Genomic DNA, 21,754 nt, shown 5'->3' with positions numbered 1-21,754 from the left:
AAGGAGAAGAAATTGAATCGGAATTCACGAGCCTCGAAGAGGCAACGTGCAGAACGTGCTGCCGCTGCTCTCAAAGAAAAGAAGGAGAAGGAAGTCAAAGCTCAGACCAAATTGGAAGAAGCAAAAGCTCCTGTATCCAAATACAACTATACTCGTCCAACTAAGAAGACAAGCACAGGTTTGCAATCACTAGCTAAGAAGCAACAGAGTAAAAACGAGTTTGGTGATTGAATGTAGAGAGCAAGGAGGAAACGGAGAAGAAACAAGTCAGTGTCGACATCCACCAAATTTTCAATCGTAGTGGTATGTTTTGTGGTTATGCTTGATACCTAGATCGGTCGATCGACCCAAAATTGGCTCGAATTTTACATAGTTCTGTATCACCAAAAGTTGCATCTAAATCTTCCATAAAACCTAAAGAAAAGCGAGATTAGTCATCCTTTGTTAACAAACATACTACTCATGCTTCGCTTCTTTAGTATTATCAGGAAGCGACTCACCGATTCGTTTCACGGACTTCTTCAGTTCTTCCACATCTTCAATCACGACATCGTCATCATCTTCCTCTTCGTCCTCACTGAAATCTTCATCCTCTTCATCCTCCTCTTGTTCTTGAAGGAGATCGCGAAGCAAAGATACACTGTTCTTCTCCTCATCAATCACCTTTTCGACAGAAAACTCTGACGCAGCCTTCACATCCACATCAATATCTTCCACAATTGACAATAATTCCTCCACCTCACTTGGAACATCCTTCTTCTTCTTCAATTCTTCCATCAGCTCCGAACGATTCTCATCTGTCACTTCTACACTTCAGACAAACGCATCATCTTCACTTTCTGTTTTCAGGACTCCCAATTCGATCGCCTTATCTACTGCATAGTGTTCCATAATATGTTTGGCATTCTTCAAGTACGTCACACTTTCGGCAGCAATCTTTAAGGCCTCCTCCTTCAACGAAGCGTCCGTCTTGGAGAGAAGGGCATGCGCCTTGGCATTGCAGTACGAGGCGATACCAATGAAAAAGTCTGAATCAGCAACTTCACGACTGATGGGAGAACAGATTTGCTGACGTAACTCGAGCGCCTTCTTGTGATCTATCAATGCGTTCTCATAGTCTTCATTGGATAAACAAATCTCGCCCTGCTTCATGTACACATCGGCAATCTCCTTTCGATAGTCTTTACCATCTTCTGCATTTGTGTACAACAACCGTGCTATACCATAAATGTTTGCCGCCATTTCTAACCTGATTCAAGATTCTCCCAAGCAATATCCAAATCATCCTGATCAAGACCTTCATCGTTGTATCCAGACTTTTCTGAGTTCATACGATCCTACAATAACAACCATTTTGCTCCAATACATGAACATTATCAATCAATACGCAGGCGAGCTGGTATTTGAGGGGAGCAGATTCAAAACAAGTGTCATCATCACCACAACTACCCGTCAATCATCATAGAAAGACAAACATTTCCTCAAGTACCGAGGAAATCTCACTGATGATCTTCTCGCTATCTTCTTTCTGTTTTTCCATCGTCTTCACTTTGGTCAGACACTCCTCAACCTCTACTTATCAGGCATCTCTTTCCATCCTTTACTCTTTGCAACTTCAGGATTACTCGGCATGTTCTATTCCTGTTTTAAAAGAGTCAAAACGTTCAATGATTCATTATTCTTGATTATTATGAAATCACAATCAATCCATTCTAGTGTAACAGCAAAGGAAGTAGAGAGGTTGGGAACAAACAGAAAATACGGAAAGAGTTACAAGCTCAATATGACGTACTTCCCATCTATCATCCTTTTCCACTAAGTCGATTCTGGAAACACGATTCTTCTTGAAAGTTCCAGGTGTCACAACAGCAGTTTCCATCGACTTGTAATAATAGAGAGAGGATCCTGCAGCTACATGATTATGACCATGGATATAAAGAGGAACGCGTGTCTATACGTTAATTATAATATCCAACTGAGAAACCATTTTCAACAACGAATGTAGAAACGATGACAATTGTCTGCTTCCCGTATATATCCGAGGACTATCAAACGATTTCTGTGATTGACTGGAAGAAACAACAGATGCAGGGCAGTGTGTGAATAGAATTACAGAATCCTCCTTTGTTAATTGTGTAGCATTTTGATATGCTTGATCCAATCCAATCTCTTTCGATGAAGGATATGCCTTCCAAACTTCGTTACCCCCATCATCTGTTGCAATACAACTACCTCCAATCCCTAGAATGTATAGATGGTCCGACAAAGGTATGAGTCGGTTATGGCAGTTTGTAGCCGCAGGTGATAAATCTACTTGCAAAAATGCCTTTGAGGAATCATGCTATTCGTTAATAATCACTAAAGGGATTACATTCCCAGGAATCCAAAACACAGGAATCCTTAAATCTGACAAGGCTATAACTAATTTCCTTCAAAGAATCTTAACCTTGAAAGAATCGGTCCTCATACACTTCATCATCCACAACAGTACCTTGTCTTCGCTCATTCGAAAGCGATTTTGTGTGTTTGATATCACTTACATCCCCTCCAACAAAGATATAGTCACATCTAGAGTAAAACCATCAACTCATCTAAACGGCTTTCGTTGTATTTCTAAACGAATTCTGTCGACAATCTGTTTCGGTGAAGCACATTCATGGACATCGCTACTAATGACTCTTTTCGTTTTGTCCTACGTCAGAAATAGAATATGAATCTCGTTCTGAAAGTCTTCAGGCATCAAAATGGATTTTTTCACAACAGTGAAACCAATACTAATTGCTCTATTTTCTCATTGTACAAAGGATTCTTGAGTTCTCGACAACTATTCCATTCAAGTCGAAATACTATTGATCAACGTCCATAGTGATTGCGAGTCTTTTCTCTTTATTATTTGATATCGAACTACTTTAAAACACACTTTCGGAAGATCGAAAACGTTATCGATGACGCATTATTAGATTGGTTCATCCAATCAGATAGCTTGTATCATGGTTTTGAAATGAGTCATGTCACACATTTTCTTTTGTAAACGAAATGAGAGCATCAATTCTTCTTGTTGTTTTGGCTATTGCTTTGGCCCATCCTCCTAGACTCGTCGAGGTTGCTAAGGAGGTCAATGCTAAGCATACTACTTGGATCGCTAACGAGGCTATTCCTACCCGTGACTACACCCAGTATCTCGGTGCTTTGGAGGGAGAGAACCTTCCTGTTAAGAACATTGCTATTCGTGAAGATCTTCCTGAGTCCTTCGATGCTGCTGAGCAGTGGCCTGAGTGCCCCTCTCTGAAGGAGATTCGTGATCAGTCTGTGTGCGGTTCTTGCTGGGCTTTCGGAGCTGCTGAGGCTGCTACTGATCGTCTGTGCATTGCTTCTAAGGGAAAGGTCCAGGATCGTCTGTCTTCTGAGGATCTTCTTACTTGCTGTGATATATGCGGATTCGGATGCCAGGGAGGTTTCCCCTCTTCTGCTTGGAACTGGTTCCACACTGTGGGTGTAACCACTGGAGGAGAGTATGGTTCTAAGGATTGGTGCAATGCCTATGCTTTTGCTAAGTGCGAGCATCACAGCACTGGTAAGTATCCTCCTTGCGGAGAGACTCAGGATACTCCTGAGTGTGTCACTGAGTGCCAGGAGGGATACCCCGTGTCCTATGAGAATGATAAGCACTTCTTCGAGGAGGGATACTCTGTGCGTGGAATTGAGGCCATCAAGACTGAGCTCATGACCAACGGACCTATGGAGGTTGCTTTCACTGTGTATGAGGACTTCATGACCTACAAGAGTGGTATCTACCAGCATGTGACTGGATCCAGACTTGGCGGACATGCTGTCAAGCTTGTTGGTTGGGGTGTTGAGGATGGTGTTGAGTACTGGAAGATTGCCAACAGCTGGAACGAGGACTGGGGTGAGGATGGTTACTTCCGTATTAAGATGGGCGAGTGCGGTATTGAGAGCCAGGTTGTTTGCGGACTTCCTAAGCTGTAAGGTTGAAGTTCCCGAAGTTATGTTTGTTACAAACAGAGTATTGTAATCGTAATTCCTTTTCATAAGAAGAGGAAAACCATAACTGGTTGGTATAATTCATCTGTTCTAAATATTTCACTGCTTCTTCATCCAATACCAAGGGAATAGAAGGTAATCCACTAGTGCTACGCTCTCCATTCATTCCTCGATATCTACATTTGATTTCTTCTTTGTTCCTACATCGATGCTACTGATACAAAGATCCGACGATCCAAAAACACATAGAGTTTACTGCTTACAGGATTCAACAGGATACGACAGCCACACGAAGGAACCAATTCTCGCCGATGTTGTACACACACAGAACTGACACTTCCTGTGAAACAGAACTATGAATCACTTCCTTCTCCTATCCTGACTCGATTTCCACAACCCAGACATAATAGCAGATTTGGCTTCCGACGATGACAATACGAACATGGAAGACACAGTGTACATGTTTCTTGCTTTGTTGCTGAGTGCTAGGAGTTATCGAATCAACTCATTGTCACATATCCATGACAAAACACCTGACATAATGAATTGAATGAGTGTGGAAGATGAATGAAACGCGCAGGACGCCATTCCATATGTAAGAAGACTTGAGATTCCAAGGATTGAATCATAGGAAGATGGTGTTGCAACTCCTGTTCACATTGTGTCCAAATGCTTTCAGCTAGTGGATCCATCATTGTTATGTCCTTTAGACCTAGCTTATCGCACAACGAGGTAAACTTTGTAGGGATCACGATAGGTTCAGTAGCAAAGGACTTATGTAACAGCAACGAGAGAACATCTACACATGATCTCCTTACTTCACACACACATGAACAACGTAAGAATGAAACCAACATCTCTTCAAGTGTACTTCGGATCTAATTATGAGTGAACAATCATAAGTCTACTCCTCGAGTATGAAGAAGTGAAACTAATATAGGAGTGGCAGAAAAAGTCCCTTTTTTGGGCAATCTATACTGACGAATACGACTCCAAAAGGTAGAAACATGGTTATTCTCTAGTTCTTACTGAAGAGTCGTAACACTACGTTGTAGGAAGGAAGCATCTGCAATGGTGTCCTCTGAAATCCCTTGATTTGCTAGACACCACTGTACATGCATGATTGCCTGAAATAATGCTAGCTGCCAGAATACGGGTAACACCATTTCAAACACTCTTCTATATTTATCCAAAATCGTTACTATTATTGGCACTCCAGAAAAAGTCCCTACATTGATGATCGTCGATTGTATGTCCCATCACCCAGTGAACAAGTCTTTGGAACAGATCAGCAGTCTGAATGACTCCATCTGGAGTGTGAGAGTCTTCATAAAGAACATAGAGATTTCTCTCATGAGCAATGTGTTCACGACACTCAGTTGCTGAGAGGAAATGAACTGAAGAATCTTGATAAGCTCCAGGAGTGAAACAGCGTGTGAGATGATCATACTCCTGACCTAAGAGTGAGAGATGTCTTCTTGTCATACAAAGACTCTGTTCAATCCTCTCTTGTCCTTCAGGCCTCTCTTTGTACCATACAAACAGTGCATACAACTCCTCCTCAGAGGAATCTCTTTGTAGTTCTGTCACACGTGAAGCGAAGCTAAGGAACGAGCCTTGCAGTGTTGAGAGGAAGGTCGGATTGAGACTGAAGCCAGTCCCTGCGACCTGAAGGAATGGATTCTTCATGTTATCTAAGGTCAAACACTCCTCTGAATGTTACTATTGTGGGAAGCACACAATGGCTTGCCAGCAAACTGAAGTTGACGAATGGAGTTGGCGAACAGGAAGCTGATTTGATCCTTAAAATCAGACATTCCAATTATTCTTACTGAATGTTGCATTCCAAAATTCAACACATTTTTCATCTCATTGAAAGCATTTCGTAATCCTATAGACATAAGTTCATACTTCCTCTTTGGAATATTCTGTAGTGAATCCAAATCGGCAATTTGGATTCGATTGCCTAACAAATCCCCTGAAGTAAATGGAGCTGTCATTGGTAGGAAGAGATTTTCAAATCGGTGGCACACAGGACACTGATAGTTGGCTGTTGAGTATTCCTCTTCTTCCAGCTTCTTTTGAATAGAGATTTGAAGGAGATGAACACGAATAAACTCGAGATAACACCCAAAATGAACCATATGCCCACAGGACTACTGGTGAATTCTCTCTTCATTTGGTACATTCAACACAAGATTGGTGTTAAGTGCATGAATCATACCTGAATGGGATTCATGGTACTGAAGTTTCTGAGTCTGATTGATGGATTCAAAGTGGGCGTAGTAATCTCGCCAATTTGACACTTGGACTGATTCACTGTGATCGACGCTTCCTTCTCCTAGACCTGAATATCAATTTATAAGGGTACTTTCACCTGGCAGTCGATAATAACGACAAAAATAGCCTGGATAATGGGAATTGTCATCAACATGGCTACTATGACATACAACACATTCAAAGGGAATCCCAAGATTTCGTCCGCTTTCAGTTCGGACGCGTTTGATTAGTTCTTTCTCTTCATCTTCAAAAGAATCTAAGAATGCACTTCCCGAATGCATGATCGATTGAAGCACATCACTACTCCGACTGGCACTTACACTTTCTGTTGTTGATATGCTGCTGAGATGAGTCATGAGATGGTGTTGTGACGGAATGCACTGGAGAAGTTGATTCAACACATCTGTCACGATCGTACGAGTCACAGACTCTAGATCTGGATCATCCAATACGTTTAAGACGAGATGAAGTAGTGAGGTGTGAGGGGGAGATGGAATGAATGGTTGCTGAAAGAGATTCAGAAATGGTGCATGAGCCCAAGGTGTGTCCAATTCTGACTGGATCTGATTCAGTAGGATATTATAGTCCAGAAGACATATCTGAGGAGGAGGCTGCCCCACTATATCAGAAGATATGATCAGATGAACGAGACCTAGACAGTAACTCACATACTGAAGGAGTTGGAGATTCTTCACGCTTCCCTGAGTCACAGTCAGTACATGAAGATATAAACTGAACACAAACATGGGACTTGATAGAAGTGATTGGAACCCAATTTTGTATATTCCAGGAATCTGGCTGATTCGAGTTGGATGATAGGGTTGCCGTGTGCTAAGTTTCTGAGAATGAGAAAGGATTGAATCCGTACATCCACAATGATTTGCATGATCCGAATATCTTCAGAGAATTGAAATGGATTACATAAATTGAGGTATTCCTCTTTTAGGGCATATTTCGGTACTGAAGCAGAATCTTCCTGAAGCATTACGAGATACTATATTCATCAAGATATCGATCACTATACAGATTGAATATACGAATAAGCCCCTTGAATATTCTGATAAGGCAAAGGTCCTTTGGTACAAAGTCGATTCAGTATGGCATCCACTTCACCTCTCTAATATGAAGTCCTCTTTCAGATCCTACTTGATGAGGTTCCATACATTGTCGTTGTGTCAGAATAGCACACAATAATCGAATATGATACACTCTCATAGCTTCAGCTCCTCGCTTCCCATTAGAGGGAGATCCATCCAGAGCAAGTCCGTAATGGAACGTATTGTGGAGATGAACGATTAGATACTCAGGTGAGAGGAAAAGAAGACTTAGCTGGATTGCAAAGATATGATAGTCCAGAATCTGGATGGAATGAACACACCTCTGGAGATATAAGAGAAGAACTCTCTGTGTGAGTGTGAATCGTTCATGTCCCAAGGCGTAAGAATAAGCCAGACATGCAGTCAGCTGTGTAGCATTCAGAAATAAGGACTTCCAAACCTGCTCATATCGTGATCCTAAGATTGGAGACTGGAGTAAGACAGAAGCCAATGTATCTCTTTGTAATGCGATGCTCCTATAAATGAAGGAAGACAAGAATGCTTACAGAGATGCAAGGAGAAAAATGTCTGCGAAATTCATAAATGAGACTGGTTGATGATAGTCAGAAGAGAAGGATTCTTTCACATGCATTGTCACTACTCGATGTGTAGCCAAAATAGCTTGCAAGAGAAGTAGAGAGTGTTCAATTGAAGCAGACTAGAATATACAACACGATTGTCACCTACAGACAGATACACGTCAACAAAAGTAATCAAATTGGTGAGTACACGATAGAGGAACTCCTCGTTCAATACATTTCGCTTGATATTCGGACATTTGTCATTCTGCTCACTTTCTATGATGATCCGATTTTGTCGCTATTTCTGACATGACCAAAATCAAGCTTACTTGTGTCATAATGAAAAACATCTTGAGTTCATCACATGCATGGAACACACAGCGAACTTGTGGGACTTGAGCTCGAGTCTCAATAGAAAGACCTGTGAAGAATGGAGCAATGGTACAGAGAGGTGAAGTTCCATAGAACGAATACGCATAGTATGTGAACGCTTGAAGCAAGAAGTCCTCTTTCTCTGTTCGTTCTAGGAGGTACGTATCTAGAGATGAAGAGAAAGGAGAAAAGCGACGAGATGATGAGGAGTGTAGTTGGATGATACGTAGGAGAATCGTCAACAATCGGAGAATATCTCTGGAATGCTGTTGAACACAAGGAAGAGAGAAGAATGGAGAATCATGAGCAAAGAATTGAATCGTGGTAGTAGTGAGAAACGGAAACACAAGACCTCGCTGGTTCTGATCTGAATGTGAGTGATTCTGTGTTAACCTACTCAGCTCAGAGGCAACAGGAACGTGTTGGACTGCTTGGATAGGGCGATAGGGAGAGAAGAGTGTACCAGTACCCAAGAACTGAGCTTGAAGCGTATGCTCCACAGCAATGAGATCACATTCGTTCCCTAACACATTCGTGGTGAAAGAAGCAACGAGTGAGATGAAGTGGGACAGGTAGATCTGAAGAAGACTCTTCGTTTGAGTTGTATCGAGAGTAAGAGAGAGAATGAAGGAAGTGAGTGAATCCTAGTGATGAATTACCAGATTCATTCTTACGATGTTGGATGTGTACGGAACACACTCCCAGATATAATCCAGTAATGTGGGTGCTTGACGAATATGAAATAACTGTTCTTGGATCCATTGATCCGGAAAGAATACCACGACATCATTCCGAAGGATTACTGATAAGGGTTGAAGGAGGAGGTAAAGAACACACTTCACAGTAGTCTGATTTAGAACAACTATCTTCTGAACCAGACCTAATAATTCATTCACAAACTGTATATTTGAAGGATGATATAAGGTTGGAAGATACACAGCCACCAAAACAAGAATCACTAAGATCACATTGTCAAATCGGCAGCGCTCTCTAAAAGTGAAATATCTCAGATATGATTACTCTCCTTTCAGAAGGAGGTCTGCATTATCAACAATAGGTGAATTTCGGTGAATCGAACACCATCCACTCTCTTTCAGATTATTAGAATCTCCACAGTCACAAATTCCGCCTCCATAACAGTTTTCGGATGTTACAAGATGGTTCTAGAGTGTAAACATATATTAACACCAACGCGGTGATCGCCATGTTCAAAACAATTTTGACAAATGCAACTTCCTGAGCTTTTGCTACAGGTTTGACAGCGATAGATCACACTGCCTTTCTCCAAAACACGCTGACATCGTCGGAAACAAGGATATTTCGATTTTAAACTAGATATATAGTCAGAGAGAGGAACACCAGAAGTAAGGTAGTCGATAAGAAGCTATGAATCAAACAAATGAATTAAAAATACATTTAGTATATTCTTTGAATCATCGTCAGATATAAATTCAGCTGAATTGGAAAGGTTCTGAAGAACTAGAGTAAACAAGTCTCCAAAGGACTTCGGTTCGCGTTCATTCATAGGTTACCAACAGGGAATCCTCTTAGGCAAACCCCGGAAATAAAAGCACAAAGACAAACATAAGTAAAGTTTAACTATACCTATAAAAGAAATACCTGAAACGATCAGTTATCTGTACCTCTAAGTTTCTCCTTGATGAACTGTCTCAAAGATTCAACACTTTGTATTCTTTTCAAAGGAGATGATGTGTCAAGTTGCATCATTCAAAAAGGAATAACGGGCTCTTCTTACGATGTATTAGGTTTTCATCAACAACCGTTGAAATCGGTTTTCATTAAGGATGATTGTTCGTATAAATATCTTTTTGGATTCGATGCAACACATTTTGTGGATTTACTTCAGAACTATTGTCTGTTGAATACCATCTCTGATTTCTTGCATCACCCCGTTTTTAGTAATTCATCATCGGATTCACAGTCTGAGAGTTCGAGATTTGGCTTCAACTAATCCCTAGATGATGAGCAAGAAAAAGTGTTGCCTATACATCATCTTGTGATGGATCTAAAGGCAAAATATCAGTCTTGGGGCATCGAAACCGTGGATAATTTGCTGGTATGTTGTTCGATGGATATATATCGTGGCTATTCTTTCTTAATCGAGGAAGCTATATCGGATTGTGGATTCTTGCATGTATCTGTAATTGATGAAGGTACCTTGTATGCTTGTTCATATTTGGATCCACTCCCAACCAAGGGATGTGTTCTTGTAATTCTTACTGGCAAAGAATCGTCCTTTATATCATGTGTCTCCTTTCATTCTAATGTGAAACCACTCTGTGTATGGGAAGAAGCAACATCATTTTCAGAGCAGTCCGTAGTTACTTCCCTAGTTGAACACGTTTCTTGCTCGAAAGAACTCATTCACTCACATCTTCTCTCTCTTAGGGATACAGATTCTGTGTCTATTTCTTCTGATCCAAATCATTCTTCAGAAGAGTCTGAAGTCTATGTGACGTCTCCTATGATGTCTTCAGTCATCACATCTCTCTTTCCTTCTCTACAGATATCTATTGAGACTTGTATGAATCAATGTAGAAATACCTCCAAGTCTCTTCTTCATATCCTGGTTACAGGTACGCTTCCTCATTCTTCACTCCTCCAGCACCTTCGTTCTCTCTTCCCCTCGACTCCTGTCTCCTCATTCACTATCTCTTCATCCTTCTGTGTGTCAGGATACATGCATTTCATCCAGACATTCATCTCAAGTGGACCATCACAAGAGTACACTTATGAAGGAGAGATGATACAGGGGAAACGATGTGGATTTGGCAAATTATATCACTTCGGAGAGTTAGTATATCGTGGTCTATTTAAGAATGATGCATTTGATGGAGTTGGAGAGGAGTTGGACGAAGGGAATGTGATTTATCGTGGAAGCTATCGAAATGGAATGCGAGAAGGATTTGGAGAACTGATTGTATCAAACTCTGAAATTATTCGTGGTCAATTTGAGAAAGGAACCCTTGTAGAAGGCGTTTACAGAACACACTACCAAAATGGACAAATATGCTATGAAGGAACTCTCAGAAATGAGAAACGATCAGGTCTAGGGAAGGAATATGATGAACAAGGGGAATTACTGTATAATGGTTGTTTTGATGAGGGATTACGTCATGGATTGGGACGATTACGAATTGGAGAGAATTGGTATGAAGGAAGATTTGTGAAGAATGAATTTGATAAGGAGGTTAAATGTTTCGATTTGAATCATGTTTTGCGTTCTGTTTATCACTATGAGAATGGAATACGATTGGGTTCTGGTGTTGAATACGATCATCATGGCTGTCTCCTTTATGAAGGAGGATTTGATGCCAATGGATACTATGGACATGGAATTCAATACTATGCAGGAAAAGGAATTCATTATGAAGGAGAGTTCTTAAATGGATTATTTCATGGATATGGCCAGTTATACAGCGAGGATGGAGATCTCATTTACATTGGGAATTTCCGAAATGGGAAGCGAGATGGTGAAGGGAAAGAATATACAAATGAGACTCGTCTTCTATATGCTGGTAGTTTCAAAAATGATCAGAGAAATGGACATGGCAAATTGTTTTATTCTCTTGGTCATTTTTATGAAGGAAATTTTGATAATGGAGTGATTCGAGGTGAGGGATACTTAGTCTGGACAGATGGACGATCCTATAAAGGTCATTTTGAAGATGGTGTGAAAAATGGCCAGGGAGTGTTTATCTGGGATGATGGAAGCAAATATGATGGATCATGGGAGAATGATAAGCGAAATGGTCAAGGAAAACAGTATGATGCTGAAGGTACGTTGGTATATGAGGGAGAATGGAAGAATGATATAGCTAGTGGTGAGGGTAAACTGTATCTGAAGAATGGAACGCATTATGAAGGAATGGTCGAGAATTACCGTCGATGTGGAAAAGGGACCCAATTTAGTGAACAGGGTGAAATTGAATATGAGGGTGAATGGAAGAATGACGTTCCTCATGGTTTTGGCAGATTCTTCTATGGAGACGGTACAAGTTATGAAGGGTCATGGGTAAATGGTCAGAAGGATGGAACAGGGAAATTCAGATATGGAGATGGACGTTATTTCATCGGGTTGTTTAAGGATGGATTGAGAAATGGAAAAGGTTGTATTCTTAATAGTAATGGCAAAATTTTGCACGAAGGGGTGTATCAGAATAACAAAGAGATCCAATAGACATAGTTTGTTTCTTTGTTTATAAATACTATTGTTTCGATGTTGTTTGCCGCAACAAACTCTTCCATTTTTCTGTTATCGATGATACAGTATTCAGAGAAGTTTCCATCTGTTGAACATCTGCTTTCATTGAATCTATTACACATGATAGCGCTACAATCGATTCTCTATTTGTTGAGCATAAGACTCAAACCCAACTTGACGTTCCTCAGCATTTCAATTTCATCTGTCTCCATGTTTCTGAAAATGAAATACGAGAAATGATACTCAAACACAATAGAATATTAGAAATTCCCGCGGTTCCTTCTCTTAGTCATGTTTTTCTAGATAGGAGAAGGACCATAGTGATAGCCTGTATGTATCCGAGATAGAATGTGATGACTTAGAAGGATGTCCGTTGTGAGACGCCAATCAGATCTTTCTTCAAATACAGCAGATGAGACTATTACGGAAGAAATGTCTGAAGGAGAAATACGTGAGAACTTCAGAAGTAAGTTGTTTGAGAAGAAGTGGATGATCAGATCTGCTTTGTCATAAGAAACAACGCTCAGTCTCTCTCAACGACATTATGACGCGATATCCATCAGAGGAATTAGTAGACATAGATGGTTGGTTTCACACTAGAATTATATTGAACGGCGATCAAAGAGCCGCAAACTGAGCATTTGCATTGATGTAATCCTTGAGTTCTGATATGATCAGCAGACACGTGACGGTGATACAGATTCCTTAATGCAGAATCAGAGCAGTCCATTTCTGAATCCTGCCTCTCCGTTTAAGTAGATTAGTGATTATATCATAAGATGTAGAGAATACTCGAAATTTATGGGGAGTAGTACAGAGTCGCAATCAGTAATCGAGGACACAGACTCTCATGATGGTAGTCCTGTGCAAACCGAATACTCGCTTTTTGTGTGTCCTGAGTACGGTTCGCCACCTGCAATTGGTTGGTCTGAAGTACAAGCATTGATTTGTAGCGTCAGTTATCACGGATGGATGTTCAAAGTTTCATGCTTCTGCAAGTGTGCTGCATGTTATACCCAAATTAAATAAGCTTTCTTCCTTTCAATAAGCCTTTTCTGTCTTCTTTTTGTTCTTGTCTTTTGTGTTCTTGTCTTTAGTTTCATTGCTTTTGTTACTGCTTCGTTTCATTTTGTTGTGTTTTTTTCTGTTTGTTGGTAATAATAATGAAACGCACTTATTCCGCACAGAAGATGACAGACACTTTTTCTCTATGTCAAAGAACGTTAGCAAGCGTACTAGTCTATTTGTGTAGTAACTAATACTATAGGAGGAAAGACCAGCTTCTTATCCAACTTCAATCTGATGATGTATAAGGTGTGGTTGGAGAAGATCCGTCGGCCTATTTCCTTTTTACTGGAAATTGTAGAACTCGAATTGGACGCTGATCCTTAGCTTTTACCCATCGCTATCTCAACCATCATTCTGTGGATTTACTCTCTGTTAACATTGGACTTTATTCCAGCAAAAGCGTAGCAGTCTCTGTTGATCTCTTAGAATAGATATCCCGAGGATGTTTTTACCAATATGGAGATTGGCAACATGGCTTATACGCTTCGTGAGAGTAACAAGATTATCGTTGTAACACCCGACAATACGGATACTAGAAACTTTGTCGAGTGGTGGTGTGATAACAATCCAGGATTCCCTGCTGCAGATCTGTGGCCTGAGAAAATGCCAGAATTGTCGTTTATGAATGTTCCTAATCTATGTCAGTATGTACGTTTTATGAAGGACGATGAAGAAGTGGAAGAGTACTTATCAACTTCTGATATTGGTTACAATCCTTCAATTCCTGATATCTACGTTGCTATCAATTTCGATTCATATCCTAATCATTGCATTCTAAACTTCCTTCATTCGAACGATCTCGGAAGATCGAAAGAACTGGACCTATACAATTCGTCCAAACCAGGTTGATGTTCCCACCATGTATTCTGAGGAATTGTACAAATGAAACTAACTCTCAATTCTAGTTTAATGAACGACTATCAAAAGCGAATGAGTTCTTCTGGACTAACCAGTTACATTCGTTCAAACATTCTCACATATGACTCGTTAGGTTGGTAATCAGAGTTTATTCTCAAATAGATTCGTATTTTAGTGATGAGGATGAACAGATCGAGATCAAAGGAAAGTATCTTCCTGGTTATGCGTCCTTTCAACGTTCGGTTGATCGTTATTTGATTGGAGAGAAACGGAATATATCTCGTTCTGCTTACCAAGTGCGTAGTGCTGTACTACGTTCATTCTCTCTTAAAGACAAAGTAGGTCTGAAGAGAACCAATCATATTCAGTACGAAACATTAGCCAAGCAATGGCTGAACATGTTATCAGATGAAGAATTAGAAGAGATGAAACCTTATGGTGAAGCATTCATTCGAGAACAAGATTATATGCCTCAGAGTGTGAAGTCTGTTCCTTTTCCTACAGATGCTTATGTGAGTGATCATAAGATTTCTAATCCTTAGAGAGAGAGTGAGTTCTTTGATCTGATTGGAATGTTGTATCCAATTTTCTTCCTAATTACGTTCCTCTATCCTTGTTTCTGGATCTTACGAAATGTTGTTACTGAGAAAGAACGAGGAATCCGAGAAACACTTAAAACGATGGTACTGATCATTCGATGATTTTTATGAGCAGGGGTTACGTGATTTGGCTCTTGTGTGGTCTTGGCTTATACTCTATATTCTTGAATTCATTCTGATCTGTGTCGGTTGTGGCTTAGTGTTGTATCCAGTCTTTGAATACTCAAACATTCTTCTACTCATGCTGTTTTTCTTTGGATTCGCCTTATCACTCATTATGCTCTGTTATCTGATTACTTCTTTCTTCTCACGTGCAAAAACAGCTGGTCTTTTAGGAGTGCTCATTATCTTCCTTACATATGTTCCTTCTGTTTTATGTAAGTACTATGATTCATTGTTTCATTCTAGTGGCAAACAATGTGTCTCGAGGTCTAATGATCGGGTTAAGCTTTGATAGCACTCTCGCTTTTTCCATGGGAATCGAACGAATTGCATCATTAGAAGCTGAAACAACAGGTCTTCAGTTCGGTACTCTGCTGATGAGTATCAAGGGATACCGTGTGATCGATTCACTAATCTTCATGTTTGTCGATTCAATCATTTATTATTTGCTGGGTCGATATTTCGATCAAGTGATTCCTAAGGAATATGGTCTCACACAACCATGGTATTTCTTATTCACTAAAGCGTATTGGAAAGGAGAGATGATTCAGAAACATCACAAGATTGAGAAGAATCCAGACGAACAGTAGTAATGATGAGAATGATTGAGAAGTAGACACCTGGATAAACGGTATATCGAGGAAGTAGGGAAAGATTTACAGAAGTTGGGTGAAGAAGAACGTACTGTGTCAATTGAAGGTTTGTATAAGGTCTTTGATACTCCAGTTGGACCTAAGATAGCAGTGAATGACTTGAATGTGACAATGTATGAAGGACAAATCTTCTGTTTATTGGGACATAATGGTAAGAATGAGATGAGGACATTATTCGTAGGTGCTGGAAAGACGACTGCGATCTCGATGCTTTGTGGAATGATTCCAGCGACAAGTAGAAGGACTTAAGACTGATGAGGTCTAGGTGGAACTGCTAAGGTATATGGTCTGAGCATAAATGAAGACATGCCAACAATTCGTAACATGATGGCTGTGTGCCCTCAATTTGATATTCTGTGGGATAATCTGACTGGTTTGCAATGATATCATGAGAACTAATGCTTAGTTCGGGAGCATCTGTATATTGCTGCTCGTCTTCAGAATGTACCGAAGAGTGAGATTAACCAGCGCATTCAGACTTTGGTTTATGATGTTGGTCTAACAGAGAAGATTGACAAGTATTCAAAGACATTGTCAGGTGGTCAGAAACGTAAGCTGTCTGTGGCGATGTCTCTAATTGGCAACAGCAAGGTTGTGTTCCTCGATGAACCTACAAGTGGAATGGATCCATATTCTCGTCGTATGATCTGGAATCTCTTACGTAATTATCGTGAGGATCGTGTGATCATTCTCACAACCCATTTTATGGATGAAGCTGATCTGTTAGGTGATCGAATTGGTATTATGAGCGGTAAGAATGAGTGTTGGTTATCAAGCTAGATGGTCAAATGTTTACCTGTGGTACTTCCCATTACCTCAAGCATCAGTTTGGAGTTGGATACAATTTGACAATTGTGAAACAGGAGAATGCCAATGCTTCTCTCATTGAAGCCTATGTGAAGAGTCATGTTACCCTAACTCTCTCATTTGACACCTAGATCCCATCGGCTTCTCTGCTCACAAATGTTGGAGCTGAGATGACATTCCAATTGCCATTCAGTGCTTCTGATTGCTTTGTTCCTCTATTTAGGGAGCTTGATGATCGGCTTAATGACTTGCATCTGAATACTTACGGAGTATCTGTTACTACAATGGAAGAAGTCTTCTTAAATAGTGCTAAGGTGGTTGATCGTGAATTTGCTCATTCTCTTCGTAACAAACGATCAATGAATGAGCAGGGAGTATCATGTGCTGAAGGAGCCAAACATCTTCTTGTAGATCAAACAGAGGAAGAAGAAAAGATGAACCGAAAGGATTTCACACGAACTACAAGCGATATTCAACAAAACCTGTTCTTCCGACATTTTGCGGCTAATTTCCGCAAACGAATGAACTATGCATTACGAGACAAAAAGATGTTCATTATGGAATTGCTGATTCCGGCTGTATTTACTGCATTTGTCTTTACCATGGTTAAAGTGATATTCAGTATGACAAATGTTCCTTCCTATACAATGAACACACAGTATTACAATCAGAATGATGAAGGAGATATGACCATGCGAAGTCGTGTAATATGGAATGAGAATGGTTATTACGATGATACTCAAATGCTAATGAACCATTTGCCCGATGATCGGATGCGACCTCAGTATACCAATCTGTCATTGCTACGTACTCCTGAAGTGTGTGAGACTTTGAACAAATACCTCTGGTGTCATGACCCAGTAACAATGAATAAGATCATTTAAGTGTAGTATAACTCACCAACAGATGCACAATTTGAAGTGTTAGCTATGTCTCGCTTCCTTTTGGATGATCGAGCAAATCATAGTGATTCATGTTATCATGGCTTATTCCCTTCACAATTAAACTTCACATTAAATCAAGTATCTCTATATTTCCTTGCGAATACGACTTCACCTCATGCAACACCAATCATGTTGAATACAATAGACACAGCTTTATGGCGTACAAAGAAGAATGATGATAGTTATGATATCACCGTGAATAACCATCCTTTGCCTCTCAATCAAGCAACACAAGAAGTCACATCACAAGCTGTATCATTGGGCATCTCACAAGATATTGTGGTAGCACTTGCATTTGTTCCTGCGTATATTGTTCTGTTTTTAGTGAAAGAGCGTGAGGTTGGAATGAAGCATCAAGAAATCATAAGCGGTATGTCGATTCCTGCATACTGGTTATCAGAATTCTTGTGGGATACTCTTACTTATTGTGTGGTCGTTGTCTTGGAAGTCTTGTTGATGTGGTTATATGGCATGGATGACTATTTAAAGGATGGAAAGGCCCCTGCTTTGATTCTATTGCTGTTCTTGTATGGAACTGCTTCAACTGCTTTCGTGTCTTGTATCCAGTTCTTGTTTAAGAGTCACACAATTGGACTGATTGTGGTAGGTGAGAAGTGATGTGAGGCTGTGTGAATGATGTGATGAGTGTGATCATGTTTAATAAGGGTGATGTGACTGATATGATGAGTGTGAGTGTGAGCATGACTGTCTAAATCTGCTCCTTACTAACAATTAGACTCTCTTCATCAACATTCTCTGTGTGATTATGGAGTTAGCTAGCTTTATCATGACAGCAATAGAAGATACATGTCGTACTGCTCGTGTTCTGAACTATGTTCTCTTCTATTTGTTCCCTGGTTTTGCATTAGGCATAGGAATGATGCGACTGAGTATGCTTTCAGCGATGTTCTTATTCGATCAAATCTGTGATTATTACTACAATGGATCGATCAACATCTCTTCAGGTACACCTGAACCAATCTCATTTGATGGAATTGGCTATTCACTGACCTACTTGGCTTGTGAGACAGTTATTTATATGGGACTTGCAATCCTGCTAGATTATCTTACAAATGATTCAAAGGTGAAGAAGTGGTTCTCTCGAAAGGACATTAACGTGAATCGATCTCAGGAAGTCGACGACGATGTTGCTCGAGAAGAAGAACGAGTTATGAGTGGCAAAGCAAAGGATGATGTAATTCAATTGAAACGACTTCGTAAAGTTTATAACGGTGAAAAGGTTGCGGTTGACCGAATCACATTTGGTTTGGCGAAAGGACAATGCTTTGGATTACTGGGTATAAATGGAGCTGGAAAAACAACCACTTTTTCAATGATTTCTGGAGAGAATGCTCCAACCAAAGGAACTGCCATTCTGTGTGGTTTGGATATGATGAAAGAGCCTGTGAAAGTGCGTCGTTTACTAGGAATGTGCCCTCAAAGTCATGCTCTCTTGGATCTGCTTACAGTACGTGAACATTTGGAGTTATTTGCTCGAGTGAAAGGAGTGCCACTTGAGGATATGAATGATGTGATTGAATATCGTATGAATGATATGGGAATCAAACAATATGAGAATAAGAAGGCGAACTCACTTTCAGGAGGGAATAAGCGTAAACTGTCAGTAGCTCAAGCTCTGATTGGTAATCCTCCTCTGGTTCTAATGGATGAACCTTCTACTGGTATGGATCCTGTGTCACGACGTGCTCTCTGGGATATCATTAGCACGGTGTCTGCAAAACGTAAGGAATGTACCATTATCATCACGACACATTCCATGGAGGAAGCTGAAGCTCTGTGCACTAAAGTAGGAATCATGGTGGGTGGTCGTCTGCGCTGTTTTGGTACTATCCAGGATTTGAAGTCGAAATTTGGTCATGGATACACACTGAACAGTAAGTTCAAAGAACCTACAGACGAAGAGGTTCAGGACATCGAGGAGCAGCTGGAAATACGGAAGGAAGTGGTCACTCGAGAGGAAGTGAAGGAGATTCTTACGGTACTGGAGACAGCAGATCTGGTAAGAGTGATAAGAGAGTTTCATGATTAGAATGAAGAGATATCCGTGAATGGAAGTGGTTGGGTGATTGATGCTGAGTTGAATAAGAAAGGATTAGTTTCTTGTATATCTGATATGAAGAACTTATGAATAGTGGATGCACTGATTGATTGGTGGATTACTGAAGTACGTTTTATTGACTTTATGGATTTCCTCGAGGAACGGTTTGCAAGTGTGGAGTTACTTGAACGACATGGGTTATTAGTGACATTGCGTGTGGACACAAAGGGAATGAAACTCTCAGAAGTGTTTTCATTTATGGAAGAAGTAAAACGTAATTGTAGTGTTGAAGAATATTCCATTGCTCAGATGACGCTAGAACAAATATTCAACTTCTTTGCCTCTCAACAGGAGGAAGAAACACAACATATTCAAGGTGTACAGATAAAACCAAAGTAACCTGTTTGTTTCAATTCTTCTAGTCTTCTGGGAGAAGATAGGATTCATAAACAAACATGTATACACAAGAATGTATATAAATCAATCCTTACATAGCAAATCCAAGCTCTTGGAACTGTTTTTGCTGATTCTGACTCACCTCAATCATAGCTTGCTGGAATGAGGGATCATTCTGATATGACATCATAGCAATCTGCAGAATCTACACTTCACTATCTCCTACAGCTTCTTACAGCCTTATCAATGTGGAATCGGTCCAGAATCTCTAATCGCTTCTCGTCCAGTCGAGTCATGTAACTCTCGAAGATCGTCTTCTGTAACTCCTCATTCTCACCCACTTGCTTCTTGAACTCCTCATTATCCGTGATTCCCGACTTCTCCTTCGTCTCCTTTACCACTTCAGCCATCACTTCACCGGCCTTTGTCATCACCTCCTTCATCACCTCCAAGGTGTAACTGAGAGTCATGAACTCAGGAAGCTACAGTTCATCTGAATAACCAAACATACATCCGGAGCCTCAGGAGTCTGGCCTTGCATCATCGCGAAGATAGAACGGATACGATACGTGGCACGCTTGAAGTCACGATCGTTTTGAAGCATTTCAGAAGCAACATTTACATCCTCCTTCTTCACATTGTTCATCTGGTAGATGTTCTCCTCAACACCCGTCAACATCAGCTCTAACTTGCTGGAGATCTCCTGATTGATCATTTCAGGTGTGTAGGAAGGATTCTGAGACAACTGCTCCTCATACTTGGAAAGCTGCATCTATGTCTCATACAACCTCAACAACCTCCAACCATAATCATTTCCATGCTTTCGGAGATTTCCGAGAAGATCTTGATCATCAACTTCTTGGGCACGGCTATGATTCACTTTACATATTATAGAGATTACGAAGATTGGGGATGTCTTCTTCCTTCTTCTCAGCAGCAGCCACAGTCTACAAATTACTTCAAAGTGTAAAACAAATTACTGGCTTTTCTTCTTCTTCTTCATCGTCGACATCGATGAACTTCTTCCAAATGTATGCAAGAGTCGCTCCCACAGCAATTACTCCTCCTGCAACAATGGCAATCTTTCCAGCCTTGCTATTCATCTACAAATCATCTGGATATTCCAAACAAACGATCTTCTATTCTGAATTGATTATTGTTGCAAAGTCCGTCCACAAAACTGCATAGTGATTCATAATTTGCTTTTCATATGATCGCTGTACGTGCACCTTCCTCATTTCTACTATTTGTTGGTAGAAACAACGATTCTTTAGTTTTGGTAAAATATATTGTTTTAGCTGGTGATATGCAGCCGGAAACGACGATTCTCCAAGGCGGTTATATCATTGTGACTCTAGATACAGATTCATAGAATAACATTGGATTTACTGCGAGTTGCTTAAGTTTGATTGAACCGCCTATCCATTTGATACTTTCGATTTCGGCAGTCTCACAACCCCATTTCGGCAGCCCAACAACCGCTATATCTTCATAGACATACCTATCAATTCCAAATGGGTCGTGTGATTCGAGGTGAGTATTTGTAGAATCGAATGAATTCAAAATTGAGTTGATAGAATGAGTTTTGTGTAAAGGAGGTACTAACGAGTCATGTAGGTCAGCGTAAAGGAGCAAAGGGAGCAGTGTTCCAAGCTCATACTCATCTTCGTAAGGGAGTTCCTCAATTCCGTGCTCTTGACTATTCGGAGCG

The 21,754-nt window shown here is 40.3% G+C and overlaps 8 protein-coding genes across 8 annotated transcripts; 3 read left to right on the top strand and 5 right to left on the bottom strand.

Moving 5' to 3' along the window:
* Positions 1 to 456: 456 nt before the first annotated feature.
* Positions 457 to 1,632, bottom strand: JH06_1180 (hypothetical protein; the record flags this gene model as incomplete). Its single annotated transcript, XM_014673563.1, has 6 exons — positions 457 to 806; positions 837 to 1,217; positions 1,250 to 1,337; positions 1,367 to 1,445; positions 1,476 to 1,572; positions 1,605 to 1,632. 6 exons carry the CDS (start codon positions 1,630 to 1,632, stop codon positions 457 to 459), a joined length of 1,023 nt encoding a protein of 340 aa, XP_014529049.1.
* Positions 1,633 to 1,702: 70 nt separating this feature from the next.
* Positions 1,703 to 2,740, bottom strand: JH06_1179 (ser/thr protein phosphatase family protein; the record flags this gene model as incomplete). Its single annotated transcript, XM_014673562.1, has 6 exons — positions 1,703 to 1,951; positions 1,985 to 2,341; positions 2,372 to 2,415; positions 2,447 to 2,568; positions 2,598 to 2,666; positions 2,697 to 2,740. The coding sequence occupies 6 exons, from the start codon at positions 2,738 to 2,740 to the stop codon at positions 1,703 to 1,705; spliced, it is 885 nt and encodes a 294-aa protein (XP_014529048.1).
* A 296-nt stretch (positions 2,741 to 3,036) lies between these two features.
* Positions 3,037 to 3,987, top strand: JH06_1178 (peptidase C1A family protein; the record flags this gene model as incomplete). Its single annotated transcript, XM_014673561.1, has 1 exon — positions 3,037 to 3,987. One exon carries the CDS (start codon positions 3,037 to 3,039, stop codon positions 3,985 to 3,987), a length of 951 nt encoding a protein of 316 aa, XP_014529047.1.
* A 1,715-nt stretch (positions 3,988 to 5,702) lies between these two features.
* JH06_1177 (E3 ubiquitin-protein ligase) lies at positions 5,703 to 6,563 on the bottom strand (the record flags this gene model as incomplete). The annotated part of the gene is given in 5 exon segments (XM_014673560.1): positions 5,703 to 5,804; positions 5,835 to 6,158; positions 6,227 to 6,343; positions 6,380 to 6,441; positions 6,458 to 6,563. 5 exon segments carry the CDS (start codon positions 6,561 to 6,563, stop codon positions 5,703 to 5,705), a joined length of 711 nt encoding a protein of 236 aa, XP_014529046.1.
* A 2,725-nt stretch (positions 6,564 to 9,288) lies between these two features.
* Positions 9,289 to 9,797, bottom strand: JH06_1176 (hypothetical protein; the record flags this gene model as incomplete). Its single annotated transcript, XM_014673559.1, is given in 4 exon segments — positions 9,289 to 9,435; positions 9,461 to 9,504; positions 9,524 to 9,656; positions 9,687 to 9,797. 4 exon segments carry the CDS (start codon positions 9,795 to 9,797, stop codon positions 9,289 to 9,291), a joined length of 435 nt encoding a protein of 144 aa, XP_014529045.1.
* A 1,176-nt stretch (positions 9,798 to 10,973) lies between these two features.
* Positions 10,974 to 12,473, top strand: JH06_1175 (2-isopropylmalate synthase; the record flags this gene model as incomplete). Its single annotated transcript, XM_014673558.1, has 2 exons — positions 10,974 to 11,459; positions 11,484 to 12,473. The coding sequence occupies 2 exons, from the start codon at positions 10,974 to 10,976 to the stop codon at positions 12,471 to 12,473; spliced, it is 1,476 nt and encodes a 491-aa protein (XP_014529044.1).
* A 1,974-nt stretch (positions 12,474 to 14,447) lies between these two features.
* On the top strand, positions 14,448 to 20,046 carry JH06_1174 (ABC transporter family protein; the record flags this gene model as incomplete). Its single annotated transcript, XM_014673557.1, is given in 15 exon segments — positions 14,448 to 14,556; positions 14,586 to 14,935; positions 14,966 to 15,106; positions 15,138 to 15,399; positions 15,431 to 15,770; positions 15,801 to 15,988; positions 16,019 to 16,072; positions 16,103 to 16,210; positions 16,244 to 16,588; positions 16,600 to 16,745; positions 16,776 to 17,504; positions 17,535 to 18,191; positions 18,325 to 19,608; positions 19,639 to 19,711; positions 19,742 to 20,046. The coding sequence occupies 15 exon segments, from the start codon at positions 14,448 to 14,450 to the stop codon at positions 20,044 to 20,046; spliced, it is 5,091 nt and encodes a 1,696-aa protein (XP_014529043.1).
* Positions 20,047 to 20,134: 88 nt separating this feature from the next.
* JH06_1173 (hypothetical protein) lies at positions 20,135 to 21,146 on the bottom strand (the record flags this gene model as incomplete). Its single annotated transcript, XM_014673556.1, has 6 exons — positions 20,135 to 20,248; positions 20,280 to 20,525; positions 20,555 to 20,815; positions 20,848 to 20,912; positions 20,945 to 20,990; positions 21,024 to 21,146. 6 exons carry the CDS (start codon positions 21,144 to 21,146, stop codon positions 20,135 to 20,137), a joined length of 855 nt encoding a protein of 284 aa, XP_014529042.1.
* Positions 21,147 to 21,754: the final 608 nt, after the last annotated feature.

Source organism: Blastocystis sp. subtype 4 (genome assembly GCF_000743755.1).
Source record: "Blastocystis sp. subtype 4 strain WR1 chromosome Unknown seqid_0036, whole genome shotgun sequence".
NCBI classification, from domain to species: domain Eukaryota; class Bigyra; order Opalinata; family Blastocystidae; genus Blastocystis; species Blastocystis sp. subtype 4.
This window is presented reverse-complemented; position numbering and strand designations above follow the sequence as displayed.